This window comes from Cricetulus griseus, chromosome 2, assembly GCF_003668045.3.
Source record: "Cricetulus griseus strain 17A/GY chromosome 2, alternate assembly CriGri-PICRH-1.0, whole genome shotgun sequence".
In the NCBI taxonomy this organism is placed as follows: domain Eukaryota; kingdom Metazoa; phylum Chordata; class Mammalia; order Rodentia; family Cricetidae; genus Cricetulus; species Cricetulus griseus.
In genome coordinates this window covers 319,217,675-319,235,202 of record NC_048595.1, presented here as the reverse complement: position 1 = coordinate 319,235,202, position 17,528 = coordinate 319,217,675, and the positions used below count along the sequence as shown (strand labels likewise).

The window sequence follows — 17,528 nt, the reverse complement described above, 5'->3', positions numbered from 1 at the left end:
TAACCTTACAAACAGCCTGTAAAATGGGTAAAGGTGTCCTTGCTTCACTCTTAAGGTGCCTGAGGCTAGTTAGACGACTTCAAGATCACACAGCTAGTGATTGCTGAGGCTGGGATTAGAGTGTTGGCTGCATTGTTTCACACTACTGAAATCTGTAGCCATTTTAGGATGATTCTGTTTTTCCTCACATAACTCAGGGCCTGTTGGTGTCATTGACCACCATATATATCCCTGTGCTACTTTGAATCTGTTTCCTCCTTTGTAAACTCACTGCTCCCATCTTCCAGCCTCCAAGGTGTGCCTCTTAACTCATTTAGTGCTTGGCTCGATGTCTTCCTTTCAGGTATTTCTGCTATTATTGTCTTTGTTTTAAGAAATTATTTTTGTATAAATAAATAATTCCAGGTGGGGTGTGTGTGTGTGGAACTTAGGGGACAGCTGTGGAGCTGGTTCCCTTTCCACTTTGTAGGTTCCAGGGATTGAATTTTGGCTCAGCAGCAAGTGCCTTCACCCAGTGAGCCATCTCCTTGACCCCTGTTTTATTTTATTTTTTTACTTCTCATATTCTTGTTTTCCAGATTGGGCTTTGTGATCTACTGCCATGTTTCACTAAACTCTTGATTCTCTTAGCTGGGCTTGGTAGTTTATGCTTGTAATCCCAGCTATTCCAGAGGTTGAGGGGAGAGAATCAGTAGCAGTCGTTCCCCCAGCACCGGGGAGGTGGAGACCGGCAAATCCCCAAGGCTCGCTTCATGAAGCCTACCCTATTTGGTGAATTTCAGCGAGAGACACTGTCCTCTGGCCTTCATGCCTACACACACATATGCCTACACACACATAAAATTGAATACTCGCCTGACTGGGCGAGCATAGGCAGCTTAGTAAGACACTGTTCCAAAAGAAAAAGAAAACGCGGCTTGGACTTTTAGTGGTAGAGTGCATAGTTTATGTGAGGCCCACTGCTTCGAAAAATACCCAACAGCAACAAAACACCATAAACCTTGAATATCTTGTTTCTTGAGACAGGAACTCTATAGCCTAGATTGGCCTGGAACTCTTTATATGGCCCAGGCTGACCTCAAACTCGTAGTCTTCCTGCTGCAGGCTCTCAAATGATAAAATTACTGGGATGAGCCACTCCCCATCGTTCCATCTTAACTCTGTTGATGTCTTTGTCATCCTCAGTTCCACTTTTGGGTCACTATATCCCTGCCATACTAACCTTTGCCTTTCATTGTATTCAGGGTCTTTGTATTTTGTCTCTAGAGCTTGGTGTGGTTGACATCTTTTTTTAAGGATTTATTCATTTATTATTCATATAGTCTTCTGCCAGCATGTATGCCTACATGCCAAAAGAAGACACCAAATCTCATTACAGGTGGTTGTGAGCTTCCATGTGGTTTCTGGAAATTGAACTCAATACCTCTGGAAAAGCAGCCAGTGCTCTTAACCACTGAGCCATCTCTCTAGTCCCATGAAATCTTATTATTTAGCCTTCTCCTTCACCAGAGGTGTCTTCTGTTTTATTTGCAGCAAAACAGATATTCCACTTTCCTTCCTGGTTCTTTGCAATTCTTCATTCTCTGTCATTTTCATGTCATTATCATAATCTGTAATTCTTCCATCTGAGTTCATTGTCCACAAAAATTATTTATTTTATACCTGGACTGTGACGAGCACATTAATAGGCATTTGTTAATTATTTTGCCTGCGTGTTTGTACAACTATGTATAGAGGTCAGAAGAGTGTATTATCCCCTGAGACTGGTGTTACAGATGGTTGTGAGCTGCTATATGAGCACTGGGAGTCAAACCTAGGTCCTCTGGAAGAGCAGCCAGTGCTCTTAACCACCACCGAGCCATATCACCTGCCTGACTTAGCTGGATACAGTGGAGTATGTTCTCAGGAGAAGATAGGAGGTAGGAGGATCATCAAGTCTAGGAGTTCAATCCAGTCGGGGCAAACAGTGTACACTGTATCAAAAAGAAAACCTTAGTTGACTGGTAGTCTTTCCACATGGTTGATATTGATATACTGGGTTTTGTAATTGTAAGTACAATTGTGTTTTCTTGTCTGCTTTTAAACATTCATTAGGATTTAGAATCCAGCTTGGTTCTCCTTTTTAAAAGCCCTTACGACCTGGCTCCAAAGTTATTATGTAGTAGAGAATGACCTTAAACTCCTACCTCTATCTCCTAATAAATGACATAGGTATCCTATGTCATTATTTTATTTCAAATAATTCATTTTTGTGGTTTTAAAAGGTACTAAGAAGCAAAGGCCTTTAACATGCTACATCTTCTCTTGTTTTGGTTTTTTGGTTTCCCTAATTTCTACTGATAGTTATCTCCAGTACATTTGGAGTGGCTGGTTTATGGGTCTTCCTTCTCCCAAATTGGACATCATTTGTATTTCCTTCTGTGAATGTTGAGGATTTGCTGCTGTGAACCTTTCTTTTCTAACACTCATTATTTCTACTCATGTTCATTTGCTAACACCCTCTTTGATTTTACGAAGAGATCTGCTTTTGAATTTATTATGACTTGGACTTCTTAAAATATTGCTGATGTGACTTAGCAGATAAGAGCACTGACTGTTCGTATAGAAGACCCAAGTCTTCTTTGGTCCCAGAACTCATGTGGTGACTAACAACTTTCTGTTACTCTAGTCCCAGGAGATCAACACCTTCTGTATTCCACAGGCACAAGGCATACTTGTGGCCCAGAGACATATTTGCAGGCAAAACACCCATACACATAAAATAAGTTTTTAAAAATGTTACATGGAATTGCTACGTTTTTGCCATTTCCCAAGTTACTTAGGCAGTCTGCCATGTTGGTGGCTTTTGGATCATTGTCTGTGTGTGCCTTGCTATATGAGTGTGTCTTGTAGGTGTTTATGGTGCACACACATGATTTCAGGTCTGCCTGTGCACAGGCCAGAGCAGGATATCTGATGACTTCCTCCATTTTTTTTTCTTTTTCTTTTTTTTTTTTCTCATTAATTGCCTTTGAAACAAGGTCTCTCAATAAAACCAGATGCTTGCTATTTTGGTTTGGCTAGCAAGGCAGGCTGGCTGGCTTGATGGCTGGCTCACCAGCAAACTCTCTGAATCTTTCTGTCCCAGTCAGTCTCAGGCACACATAGCCAAGGCTAGTCTCTTACATGGGTGCTGGGGATCTGAATTCACATCCTCCTCTTGCAGAGCCAGTGTTACCCACTGAACCATTTCCCCAGGGTTCCTCTCTCCCTTAGAATTTTATTTATGTGTGTGCGCGTGTGTGCCTGCATGAGTGTATACGCAGATTGAACCCATAACTTTGAGCAGTCTAGGCAAGTGCTTTGTCATTAAACCACATTCCTAGTCTATATTACTGATTTTTGTTTTTTAATTTTTACGTATTTTGTGTGTGTATTTGTATCTCTGTGGTTGAGAGCACATGTATTAGATGACAACTTGTATAAGAGGGAATGGAGTGACAGAGAAACCCTGTCTTTAAAAAAAAAAAAAGGCTGGAATGTGTAAAAGAGACACTTGTTTGTGTGTGTTTACATGCATCACAGCATGCCCTGAAGGTCAGAGAACAACTTGAGGGAGTTCTTCCCTTCCACATTGTGAGTCAAGGCGATTAACCTCAGACTGTAGAGTTATCAGATGAGCCTTGTTGAGTTCAGTTGTTTACATGTGTAGTTCAGAAACTTAAAGTAAATGCTTGATTCATTTTGTTCTGCTTTGCTGGAGCTCAAACTCTGCCTTCCACATGTTATGACTCACTCTGTTCCTGAGCCTTTAGATTTCCAGTTGTTCTCATGATCTGCATATTGCTACGTGATTTTACTGTGGCTAACTTTTTTTTTAAGGCAGAGTCTAGAACTCAGGGTGTAAACCTGGGTAACTTCAAACTCAAGAGATCTGCTTCTTTGTTTCATGAGTTCTGGGATTCAAGTCCCAGCTGTTTCTTTTCTTTTCTTTTTTTTTTTTTTTTTTTGAGGCAGAATCTTGCTATGTAGCCCAGACTTGGCCTCCCAAGTATTGAGACTACAGGTGTGCACCACCATGTCAATTCTGCTTGCAGCTAAGTTTTTGTGCATATAATTTGTATATTAAGACATTGTGAGTTTTTGTGTGGTTGATTTTATTTCTAAACTTTTTATTACTGTGTATGGTGCTTCCATGTATGTCTGTATGCCTGGTTCTATCTAAGGTCAGAAGTGAGCATAAGGTCCCACTGGAACTGGCGGTTGTGAGCTGCTGTGTGGGTGCTGGGAATTGAACCTAGATCCTTTGGAAGCAGTCAGTGTTCTCAACCCCTTGGACTATCTCTACCCTCCACACTTTTTTTTTAAGATTTGTTTGTTTGTTTATTATACATGAGGTCTACCTCCAAGTACGCTTGCACTCCAATAGAGGATGCCAGATCTCATCATTGATTGTTGTGAGCAACGTTGTGACTACTGGGAATTAAACTCAGGGCCTCTGAAGAGCAACCAGTGCTCTTAACCACTGAACCATCTTTTGAGCCCTCCCTCCACACATTATTAATGTATATGTTTTGGTCTCCCCCTCTTTTCTCTCCCAGATCAAACTTGGACACAGGTCAGAAGCTAAAGATGGTAAGTATTAAATATAATTTGGTAAAACAGGAGATGTGTTTATTCTGATCTGAGGAAAATGTCAATGAGAGCTAATAATAATTCTACATTATCACAGTGTCTCTAGAATAGTTGTTATCAACCTGTGGGTCTCAACCCCTTTGAAGATCAAACATCTCTTTCACAGGGGTTGAATATCAGATATTTATATTATGATTCATAACAGTAGGAAAATTACAATAAGTATCAACGAAAAAAATTTTTTTTTTTTTTTCCGAGACAGGGTTTCTCTGCGGCTTTGGAGGCTGTCCTGGAACTAGCTCTTGTAGACCAGGCTGGTCTCAAACTCACAGAGATCCGCCTGCCTCTGCCTCCCGAGTGCTGGAATTAAAGGTGTGCGCTGCCACCACCGCCTGGCCAACGAGAGTAATTTTATTATTGGGGTTACCATTACATGAACATAGCATTAGGAAGGTAGAGAAGCACTGGCCTAGAGAGTAAAGAGAGCCCTGTTAGAATAGCATTTAAGCATTGCAATGATTCAGATCCTGTAAATGGAGGGCAGTGAGCTTGTTGGGCCCTTGTCTGGATGTCCTCAGTACTGTTCTGGGTGTTGTAAGTCATTACCCTTTGCATTTCTGGTTTTCTAATTGCTTTGAAAAATTCAAGGATGCATCTTCACAGAAGAACACAAAGTTCCTATAGAATGGTCACACTGGGGAAAGATTTACTTCTTATTCTCAAGCCTCTTAGAGTTTTGGGCCCTGTTTAGCCATCAAATAATAGTTACTATGAAGTTGAAATTTTGATTTCTATCATTTGTATTGAAAAAAGGTATCCTTAGTGCTAATTTGCTATTAGCATATATAGTCTTCCTCTGATGTTTGTAGGACAAGAGAAAAGACCCTATTACCACATCTGTTTCGTGTCTGTATATGTTATTGTAATGATTTTCAGAATGATATAATATAGAAATAGGTACTTTCTTCCCCATTTATCATATACTATGTTAAGCTACTTTAAAACAATTTGAGAAAAAGAACTTTCTCATACAAATAGTAAAAATGATTCATTTTTGTGTGTGAAATGTTTATTTCCTGAAATGGCCTTTCCTAAAAAATACATTTGTAAAAGGTTTGAGATTTCAGAATTATTGTTCATTTTTTGAATTTTTTCCATAGGTATAAATAGAACAGCCTTAAGAGAGATAAAATTGTTACAGGAGCTAAGTCATCCAAACATAATTGGTGTGAGTATGATCTAAGTTGTTTGCTTTTGGATTAAAAGTAACAGCTTGCATTCAAACACTTCTTTTTTGTCTCCATAAGGCTAGAGTGTGGTTGTTGGTGCTGTAATTACTGTACTATAACTACAAGGGTATATCACAGTACCCGGCAAGAATTTTCTTTAGCATTTGCTTAGAAATTTTTTGTTGTTGTTTTGTTTGAGACAAGGTTACTCTGTATAAAGGCCTTCCTGTCCTGGAAGTCAACCTGTAGTTTCAGACTCAGAGATATCTGCCTCTGCCTCCTGAGTGCTGGATTAAAGGTGTTCCCCACCATGCATGGCAAAAACTTACATAAAAATTTATAATGTTTTTCTTTTCTCATCTTTTGAGTGCATGTGTGTTTACACTTTTTTGTCTGTGCCTGTGTATTTGGAGGCCTGTGGTTCATACAGGATATCATTTTCTATTACTTTTCCATCTTATTTGTTGAGGCAGAGTCTCAGTCCAAACCAGAGCTCAGTGGTATGAGTAGTTTTGCTAGTTAACTTGTTGTGGGGAACCCCTGTCCTGACCTTCGAGGCTTGATTGCAGGCATACCTTTCCTACCTGGTGTTTACGTAGTGTCTAGAAGCTAAACTCTGGTCCAGGCCCCATACTTGTATGGCATCGGCTTTAACTGCTGAACTATATCCCCAATCCCAGGAATTTTTTTTTCAACTAGAAACCAAGGTGAAATTTTCTTTTTGTTTTTTGAGAGATTGAGATCTACCAGCCTCTGCCTCCCAAGTGCTGGGATTAAAGGCGTGTGCTACCATCACCAGGGCTGTGAAATTTTCATTATTTATTCAAATTCTCTGGGTTTAGAGAGGGGAGTTTTTAAACTTTTATTGAGTTTGTTAAATAAGTTTTAATGTTTTTGTGCCGGAGAAAACTAACTCCTGTTGAAAAATGGGCAATTGTTACATTTAATAAAGGACTTTCAGCTTTACCTGAAATTACCAGCAGTTTAAAATTTTAAGCCAGGTAGTACACACATTTGTATTACAATCCACTGAGAGGTAGATGTAGAGGCAGGGGGAATGAGAGTTCAGGCCAGCCTGGACTATATAGCAGGTTCTAGGTCAGCCTGAGTTACATAGTGGTATCTGGTCTTAAAAGTCCAAAGATTTGGTGGGGGAGGGGAGGTGGGATGTTTCTTGTGGTAGAATACTTGCCTGGCATGCTCAAGGTCCTGGGTTTACCAGTACTGTGGGGGGGTAGGGAAGCAAAATTTTTAAAAATACCTACACCAATGGTAAATCCCAACATTAAGTAAAGAACGACAATTTAACCACTTTGCTTTGCTTTGCAGCTCCTAGATGCATTTGGACATAAATCTAACATTAGCCTTGTCTTTGATTTCATGGAAACTGACCTGGAGGTAAGATTAGGGTTCCTAGAGACTTTTCCTACTTAGTGAGAATGGAACCTGAATGTTTATTCTGCTTTAAGAGAATATCGATAGACAAAGAATTGCTTACTTTTGCAGAAGTCAAAAAGATCTCTGATTTCTTTACATTTAGTTGAATTTCTAGTTATTAAGTACAGAGGATTAGGTTTTTAAAAGTCCCATGGTTTTCATAATTGAATCCTGGAAAAAGTGACAATCCTTTTTCCAAGACTATAAAACAACTAGAATTCTCATACATTGCTGGTTTGAATGTGATAGTAATATGTATAGACCAGGCTAGTCTCAAACTCACAGAGATCCACCTGCCTCTGCCTCCCGAGTGCTGGGATTAAAGCCATGCGCCACCACTGCCCGGAATTTATCCCAGGTCCTCTGGAAGAGCAGCCAATGCTCTTAATAGCTGAGCTGTCTTTGCAGCCTTGACATTTAATGCTTCTAAACCAGAATTATAGGGTACACAATTGCTTTCTCCTGAAATCTATATATTTTATTTGTTAGAGTTCATTTGGATAATGAAACATATCTGTATGTTGACTGTCTACTTTTTAGGTTATAATAAAGGATAATAGTCTTGTGTTGACACCATCCCACATTAAAGCCTACATGTTGATGACTCTTCAGGGATTAGAATATTTACATCAGCATTGGATTCTACATAGGGTAAGTTTTAAGTAATGATCCATGCATCCATGAGGTTTTGCTTTATATTCCAGGATGGCTGGGGATTTGCCAGGTTCTTCTGCCTTTGACTCCTGATTACTGGGATTGTATGTGTGTTTCACCACACTTTTAATGTTGCTGCTTAAGTTTAATTAAACTTTTTATGGTTAGTTAGTTTGGGTTTTTCTTTTATGTCTGTATTTTAAAGTCATGGGCCTATGTGTGTGTGAGTGTAGGTGTATAACTGTAGGTGAGGATGTGCCATAGTATATTTGTGGAAGTCAGTTGATAACCCAGAGCAGTCAGTTCTCTCCTGCCACTTTGCTGCAAATGGCTCTACCTGCTGAACCACCGTGCTAGCTCAGTTGGTGGTTTGTGTTTGAAGATAGGGTCTTCCCCTGTAGCCTGGTGTCTTAGTTAGGGTTTCTGTTGCTATGAAAAGACACCATGACCACAGCAATTCTTATAAGGAAAACATTTTATTGGGGTGGCTTACTTACAGTTTCAGAGGTTCAGCCTATTATCATCATGGCAGGGAGCATGTCAGCATGCAGGCAGACATGATGTTGGCTTCATCTTGATCAGAAGGCAACAGGAACTGTGCTGTATGTTACACTAAGCAAAGCTTGAGCAAAAGAGACCTCAAAGCCCACCCCCACGGTGACATACTTCCTCCAGCAAGGCCACACGTACTTCAACAAGTCACACCTCCCTTTGGGGGTCATTTTCTTTCAAACTACCACACTTAGGCTGCCTGTGTATTTATTATCCTTTGTCTTACGTTTCCTAAAGTCTTGGGATTACCAGTATGTGCCAGTATGCCTAGTTTGTTTTCTTTTTTTTTTTCCCTTCCACTTTGGTTTTTCAAGACAGGGTCTGCGTAGCTCTGGCTGTCCTGGAACTTACTTTGTAGACCAGGGTGGTTCTGCTTCCTGAGTGTTGGGATTAAAAGCGTGTGTCACACCTGGCTTTGTTTTCTATGTTTCAAAGTTACGCTAACTAGAGACATAACTCAGTTGGTAAAGTGCATGTCTGACATATATTAGTTCTGATCCTCAATACCACATTTGCTACATAAACTGCATCCCAGCACTCTGGGAGTAGAGGTAGAAGCATCAGAAATTTAGACTTGTTTTTGACTACATAGTGCATCCAAAACCAGCCTGGGCTACATAGGACTGTCTCGGATGGATGGATGGATTTAGGTATATAGGTAGGAGGGTGCATAAGCTAACTAAATGTATCATGTTTTCTTCTAGTCTTGCATAATTTTGCCTGGGCTGCATAAGACTGTTTCAAATAAATAAATAAATAAATAAATAAATAAATAAATAAATAAATAAATAAATAAAGCTAGCTAAATGTATCATTATGCTGTTTTTCTCTAATCCTGCTTGATTTTGTTTTTTGCTAACCGATACAGGATCTGAAACCAAACAACTTGTTATTAGATGAGAATGGAGTTCTGAAGCTGGCAGATTTTGGCCTGGCTAAATCATTTGGAAGTCCCAATAGGGCTTACACGCATCAAGTTGTGACCAGGTGAGAACACCTTAAGAAAATGAGAGTTCATGTGTTAGGCTTTCATCACAAATGAGCATCAGCTAGCTTTTCTGAAACACCTTTGCAGAGCTCAGGAGTGAGTCACTGTTGGTATTGTCTCAAATACAGCCCTTTTTATATTAAGTCTACTTTGCCACAGTAAAAAAATGCACAACTCTTTCAGACAGAATCTAATTAACTAAGTTCTCAGACATATTTTTTAACTCAGAAAAATTATAAATGTGACATGGTGTAGAGCTCCCTTAATCCTAGCACTTGGGAGGCAGAGGCAGGCGGATTTCTTGAGTTTGAGGGCAGCCTGGTCTATAGAGTAAGTTTTAGGACAGCCAGAGCTACACAGAGAAACCCTGTGTTGAAAAACAAAACGTTGGACTGGAGAGATGGCTCAGAGGTTAAGAGCACTGGCTGTTCTTCCAGAGGTCCTGAGTTCAATCCCAACAACCACATGGTGGCTCTCAACCATCTGTAACGAGATCTGGTACCCTCGTCTGGTGTGCAGACATACATGAAGGCAGAATGTTGTATTCATAATAAATAAATAAATCTTTAAAAAAAAAAAAGAAGAAGCTCCTTTAAAAAAAAAAGAAAAACAAAACGTGCATTACGCATGCGCGATCGTGTGTGTGTGTGTGGTGTGTGTGTGTGTGTGTGTGTGTGTGTGTGTGTGTGTGTGTGTGAATTAAATGCATATCTATGTATATGAATATCTGTATGAGTGAGGGCATGCTTGTGGCATGGTACAGTGGTCTGGTGTTACTCTTGAAAATCATTTTTCATCCATTTAGGGATCTGGGATCAAAATTCAAGTTGCCTTTTTACCAGGTTTTCTTTTTTTTTTTGGTTTTTCGAGACAGGGTTTCTCTGTGTAGCTTTGGAGCCTATCCTGGCGCTCACTCTGGAGACCAGGCTGGCCTTGAACTCACAGAGATCCTCCTGCCTCTGCTTCCCGAGTGCTGGGATTAAAAGCGTGCACCACCAATGCCTGGCTCACTTTTCATTTTTTTAATGTGACTGGATATCTAACTCTGAATATAACACAGGGTTTTGGGCTTACTAGGTAAATGTGTAACTTTTGCATGTAGGAGATGAGGCACCTGTGTGTATAGAGGCCAAAGGAGAACTTCAAGTATGGTTTCTTGGCAGCTGTCTACCTTTTGATTTGCGGGTGTGTGTGTGTGTGTGTGTGTGTGTGTGTGTGTGTGTGTGTGTGTGTGTGTGTGTTTGTATGTTCACATATGTGGGTGTATGTGTTTGCAAGCCAAAAGTTGCCATCAAGTGTCTTCAGTCTCTCTTTACCTTACATAGTAAGTCAGAGTCTGTGTCTTAGACCCAGAACTTGCTGATTCAGTCCATTTAACTACCTAGGTTGCTCTGGGGATTATTCACCTTTCTCCATTTCCCTTTGCATAGGTGAACCAGCAAGATTGCCTGGTATTTTTTCATGGCTACTGGGTATCTAAATTTCTGTTCTAATGCTTATGTAGCAAGCACTTTACCCACTAAGCCATCTCCCCAGCCTTCCACTTTGGTTTCTGAGATAGAGTCTCTCTGATTAGCTCAGATTTGCTGGCCAGTGAACCCCAGGGATCTTCTAGTCTCTGCCTCCCAGCCTTGGAATTAAATGCATGTAGTACCATGACTAGCCTTTTTACTTGTGTGCTGGGATCAACTTCAGGTTTTAATGCTTGTGTGGGATGTGTGGTGAAAACAGCCATCTTTCCACTCCCACCAAGTGCTCTACATCTTAGCTACACACACAGCTGAGAAAAATTTATTCTGCTTTTACATTTTAGATAGATAAGATACAACTTCAGTGGCCTTCTATTTCAATTTTCTTGGCTCTGTGTTTATTATATTTATCAATACCAATCCTATACTCTCTGTATGAATATAAATTCTCTATGCAAAGCCTTAATAGTTGCGTTTTATAGCAGAAAAAATTGTGGCTTTTGTTCATACTTCTGATGTGTCAACACAAAAAGAATCACACTCACACTAAATCGGGACTACAGATTTTATAATTCTTGTCATGGTGGCTTTGTTTTGTTTTATTTTCATTAGAAACAGTCTCATATAACCATAGGCTGGCCCCAAACACTCTGTATACCTAAGGATGACTTTGAACTCCCCACCCACTTCCACACCTTGTTGGAATGACAGATTGCTTCATCACATCTGGCCTGAGTTTGTTGGTTTTGTTCGATTGTTTGGTGTTTTCTCTGTGTAGCCCTAGCTGTCCTTTAACTTCCTCTCTAGACCAGGCTGGCCTCAAACTCAAGAGATCCACCTGCTTGTGCCTCCCAAGTGCTGGGACTAAAGTTAAAAACCATCAAGCCTGGCCTGCATTCATTAATTCAAAGATTTTTTCAAGGATCTGAGAAAATTTCAGATTCTTCTATAAATTATTTTGTCACTTTCTTCCAAATAAAATTTATGAGTATCAGTTACCTGACCCCTCCCCCCCAAGTAAGAAGTAGTGGCTATGAGTGCTGGGAAGATTTCAACAGTTGGATTACCAGAGTGATGAAGTTGACAAAACAGTTGGGGGGGGGGGAGACGACAAAAAACGGATTTTAAAGGTTATGGGGCCCTTTTCATGGCATCTCCTAGGCTGTGTCAAAAGGAATCTGACTATCTACTTCCTAGCTACTGTTGTCAGAACATCGTTGTAGTGGATGATGAATGGAAATATTCTTTCTGCCGGGTGGTGGTGGTGGTGGTGGTGGTGGTGGTGGTGGTGGTGGTGGTGGTGGTGGTGCACGCCTTTAATCCCAGCACTTAGGAGGCAGAGGCAGGCGGATCTCTGTGAGTTCGAGACCAGCCTTGTCTACAAGAGCTAGTTCCAGGACAGCCTTCAAAGCCACAGAGAAACCCTGTCTCAAAAACAGAAACAAAAACAAAAACAAAAACAAAAAAAAACAACTTTCTATAAGAAGCACATAGCTACGGAAGTAGCTGTTGAATCTCTGGGTGAAGAGTGGTCAATCAGTGATGGGAACAACAGACAAGCTTCTTGCATGAAGCAAGGTATCATGATGCATGGTGGGGTGCACCTGCTGTTGAGTAAGTGCATTCTTGTTATAGATAAAGGAGAACTGCAGAGAGGAAGGGAAGTCTGTTTGAGGATACATTGCGGGTGCCAATCTGAGTGTTTTCCACTTGGCTTATTGTAAAAACAAAGTGGAGGGTGGGTATTCCTAGACTTGAAGGATAAATACTACTGTGGCTCTGAGGTTAAAGTTGGAAAGAGCTAGCATATTCTGAAAACTTTTTAGTCTCTCTAAAGATGATGTCTGCCAGTATATTGTTTGAAAGCCCTTAGACAGTGAAGGTAAGCCCAGGACCAGGGCTGGAGAGATGGCTCAGAGGTTAAGAGCACTGGCTGCTCTTCCAGAGGACCTGAGTTTAATTCCCAGCAACCACATGGTGGCTCACGACCATCTATAATAAGATCTGGCACCCTTTCTGGCAGGAAAGTACATGCAACCAGAATATTATATACATGATAAGTAAATAAATGTTTTTTAAAAAAAAAGCCCAGGACCAACCAAGGTACCCAAGATTCTGCATCTTGTTACTCCCCATGTCCTAAACACCAACCCTCTACTCTGAACAAACAGTACCCTAAGAAAAATAATGAGGGAGCTGCACAATAAACTTGGTCAAGGGAATGAAGGAAGTCAAAGACTCCAGGAACAGATCGACAAGAGACATGAGCTGTCCTCACTGAGAGTGTGTGCTTCTCGGTCTTCTCAAATCTTTTTTTTTTCCCTGAGACAGGGTTTCTCTGTGTAGTCCTGGCTGTCCTGGAGCTTGCTCTGTAGACCAGGCTGGCCTTGAACTCAGAAATCTGCCTGTCTCTGCCTCCTGGGTGCTGGGATAAAAGGCGTGTGCTACCACAGCCTTGCTTAAAAAATTAATCTTTAATCATAATGGATAAATGATCAGACTGTTTTTAAAAAATTAATATAGAGAGTTTAGGAGCCAGACACTGTCACACTTGAAATTCCAGCACTTCAAATGCAGAGGCAGGAGGATCAAGAATTCAAAATTTGGGCTGGAGAGCTGGCTCAGTGGTTAAGAGCACTGGCTATTCTTCCAGAGTACTGGGTTCAATTCCCAGCAACCACATGGTGACTCACAGCCATCTGTAGTGGGATCTGATACCCTCTTCTTGCATAAAGATGTACATGCAGATAGAATACTGATACTTAAAATAAGTAAATCTTAAAAAAAATTCAAGATGTGCCTTAACTCTAGTGATCTAGAGTGGACTAGTCTGGACTGCTGTTTACCGAGAGAGGGGGGAGGGGAGAAGGAGAGAGAGATTAGGGAGAAGAGGAGTTGGATACAGGTGGATTTTAGAGAAGTGATATGTTAACATATTAATGGGAAAAGTCTAGTAGAAAGGAAAGAATTTATGGAAAAGTGGAGAGTTTCAAGAATAGTGTTCTTGAGAACTGGCAAGACTGGTTGCTTCAGGACTCATTGTGAGCGGTTGGTTCTAAAAACATGCAAAGATAGTTCATCTTTAACAGGTGGTCTTGCTGGGCATGGTAGCACATCCCTTTAATCCCAGCACTTGAGGAGCAAAGGCAAATGGATCTCTGTGAGTCCAAGGCCCGCCTAGTCTACATAGTTCCAGGACAGTCTTAATTAAAGCTACTTAATGAGAAGAAAAAAATTAGCCTTAATAATTGGGTTCTCATATGATATTTCATTTTTTTCCCCAGATGGTACCGGGCCCCTGAGTTATTGTTTGGAGCTAGGATGTATGGTGTAGGTGTGGACATGTGGGCTGTTGGCTGTATATTAGCAGAATTGCTTCTACGGGTAAGTCCCAAATTCATATATACCCTTAAGTATGGTTGATAAAGTTCTCATAATTTTTAGGAATTATCTTTTTAATCATAATCCTACAGCAAGAAATTGATAAGCAAAGTCAGTTTGTTAAAAAAATTTTCAACAGGTATGGCACATACAATCCTAGTGTGTGGGAGGCTGAGACAGGAGGACCAAGGTGAGCCCAAGACTAGACATAGTAAAATTCTGTCTCATAAAACAAAGCCTCAGCGACTTGGGTGGAAGAAGCAGAAGAATTAAAAGTTTTAGGCCAATTGTATAGTTATTTTCATATTGCTGAGACAAAACACCTGACAAATCACATTGAGGAAGGGTGGCTGCGTTTTTTTTTTTTTTTTTTTTTTTTTGGCTCGAAGCCTGAGGGGATAATCGGTTATGGCAGAGAATGGCAATGGAAGCCTGAGAGGCTCTTTGTCACATCTCATCTCTAGTCAGGAAGTGGAGAGACAAATGCTGGTGCTCTGCTCCCTTTTATGTAGTCCAGGGTCCGCCCTTATAATGGTACCACCCACATTAGGGTGGGTCCTCTCTCTTCAGTTAACACAGTTTAGAAATGTAAGCATTGCAGCTCAGATGGAAAGGTATCCTGGCAGTCAGGAGCCAAGAAATACCACAACGTCATTGTAAACATAGCAGCTCACAGCCCTGCTTCAGGGAAAGGTTTCCCAGGAAGTTGTTATAACTGCTCTGCTCCACTATGCTGTAGAGAAGTGTTAGAACTCTGCTCAGCACCCCCCACCCAGTCCTGCTGTGGTGAAAGTTGTTGTAGTTGGTCTCCTGTTGGTGTAAGTATCACACCACACAACAATCCTCACTCAAGAGGATTTATTGGGAAGGCAGAATCCAGAAGACTGGCTGCCTCTAGGGTAAGAAGCAGCAGCAAACTGAACAGGGTACAAAGTTTATGTGTGGTTTCTTTGGGTGGGTTGGGGGGAGAGCTTTCCAGGGTGGCTTGGGATTGGTGAATTTTTGTGGTCTGATTCTGGGGCCAGATCAGGAATTGGTGGAATTCTGTAGCCTGACTCTGGGGCAAGCTCAGGGATTGGTAGTTTCAAGTCCTGGCCCTGGGGTCAAGTCAGGGTCAGGGTGTTCTCTTTTCCTTTTTGCCCTACAAGAAATTCCCTTACAGTTTTATACTCAAAGGCTTGTTTGCTTGGTGAATCTACATTCCACTAGGCCGACAAGATTAACCATTACAGAGGCTGGGAAAGCAACTCAGTTGATAAAATGTTTTCTGCACATGCACGAGACATTTCTGAATTCTTCCTACTAGAGCTTGTACCATCTCTGGGCCCAGTTAGAAAACAAAGTACACATTAGTTTGCTCCAGGACCAAAGTGTGGTGGCTTACACCTGTAATCCCAGCACTTGGAGGCTGAGACAGAGAATCACCTTGAGTTTGAAGTTAACCTGTGTTACAGAGTGAGACTGGTCCACCCAATCCCTCACGCTTTTTCCTCACTCACAGCTATAGTGGGATGGAGACAAGGAAGGGTTGGCTAATGAGTGAACTAATCCTAAGATTATCAGATACAAGTAGCAATCATTATTGCTGACCACTGAGATCATCCAGGAAGAATTCCATCGATAGGATCTAGACACTGTTCAAAGGCACAGCTGAGAATTGGATGGCAGCAAAGTTGCTTTGGGTCTCTTCTGGTAAATCTGCTTTTGGGGTGCTGAACTGATGACTCGGCACTTAAGAGGACCTAGAACCCAGCACCTGGTACATGATAGTTCACAATCACCTATAACTTTACTTCGAGGGAATTTGATACCCTCTTCTAGCTTCTGAGGGTACCAGGTATAAATATGGTACATAGATATACATACAAGTATACCCTTATACATAGGAAATAGTAAAATGAAAATTTAAGGTCTGCTGTTTGGATTATGTTGGAATTCTGCTCTGGGGTGCTGAGGGAAGCTCTTCAAAAAGTGTGTTTAGTGCATGATGTGAAATTCCCAAAGAATCAATAAAGCCTTAAAATGTCTGTTTCTTACTGTCAGGTTCCTTTTTTGCCTGGAGATTCAGACCTTGATCAACTAACAAGAATATTTGAAACATTGGGTACACCAACTGAAGAGCAGTGGCCTGTAAGCCTTTATGCATTCTCTTTAAAATGTAATTATGATTCTGTAAAGTTTGTTTGCTGTATCTGAGCACACCTGTATAGCTAATGAAGGAAGAAATGGAATAATTAATTAGTGCTAAAGGACCAATGCCTTTCCCATACTGGATAAGTGCTCTGTCACTGAACTAATTTAAAAAGCATTCTCTTAGTTGGGTCTGGTGGCACTTTTTATAATCAGGAGGCAGGAAGAGCTTTGGGAATTCAGGCCATCCTGGTTAACGTAGTGAATTCTAGGCCAGCTTGGGCTCTATACTGAGATCCTGTCTCAAAAAAGTAAATAAATAAAAATAAATTACCCTCTTTATAAAACTGCAGGTGGCTGGGTGTTGGTGGTGCACGCCTTTAATTCCCAGCACTGGGAGGCAGAGGCAGGCAGATCTCTGTGAGTTTGAGGCCAGCCTGGTCTACAGACCAAGTTCCAGGCCAGTGTCTAAAGCTACAAAGAAACCCTGTCTCGAAAAACAAAACAAGCAAACCCAAAAACTAGACCAAAACAAAACTGCAAATGGCAATGAAAGGAAATATACAAAGAAAACATTAAAATAGTGACCTATAGCCACCATCTTATGAGTCTTTCCTCAACCCCAGTGTTCCAGGTTAATCACTGCCTTCAGTTGATATAAAGCTGTCCTATCAGTGTGCACTCGCAAACATAATAGAATTGCATTTTCTTTCATTCATTCATTCTTTAATAAAAAATGAGGGGCTGGGATGTAGCTCAGTGAAAGACTGTATTTACTGTTAACATGTTCAAAGCCCCCAGCTCATTAAAAACCCTCAAACAGTAGCAGGATTGCTCTGTTGTTCTTTAATCTTGTGTTTTTCCACCATCTTGGCCTCCAGTTTCTCTGACTGGCCTGGGACTTAACTACAGAGACTTTGAGCTACTATAGAGATCTATCTACTGGATGTTTGTCTAGTTCTGGGATTAAAATTGTGTGCCACTATGCTGTACCACTTTCCTTTTTTTAGTGGCTGAATAACATTCTGCTTTATGGACATTTATGTTAGCTACTCACTATCTAGATAAACTAGC

At 40.9% G+C, this 17,528-nt stretch overlaps 1 protein-coding gene across 4 annotated transcripts in view; it reads left to right on the top strand.

The window, feature by feature from the left end:
- Nucleotides 1-17,528, top strand: part of Cdk7 (cyclin dependent kinase 7) — a 30,713-nt gene that overhangs the window by 1,190 nt on the left and 11,995 nt on the right. For 3 of the 4 annotated variants that reach the window (XM_027401603.2, XM_027401602.2, XM_027401604.2), the window contains exons 3-9: nt 4,581-4,614; nt 5,775-5,842; nt 7,173-7,241; nt 7,821-7,931; nt 9,355-9,473; nt 14,228-14,327; nt 16,368-16,454. In XM_027401603.2, coding sequence (XP_027257404.1) covers nt 4,581-4,614; nt 5,775-5,842; nt 7,173-7,241; nt 7,821-7,931; nt 9,355-9,473; nt 14,228-14,327; nt 16,368-16,454 — 588 coding nt within the window. The remainder of the gene's footprint in view (nt 1-4,580; nt 4,615-5,774; nt 5,843-7,172; nt 7,242-7,820; nt 7,932-9,354; nt 9,474-14,227; nt 14,328-16,367; nt 16,455-17,528) is intronic. The other variant, XM_027401605.1, reaches the window with a different exon arrangement.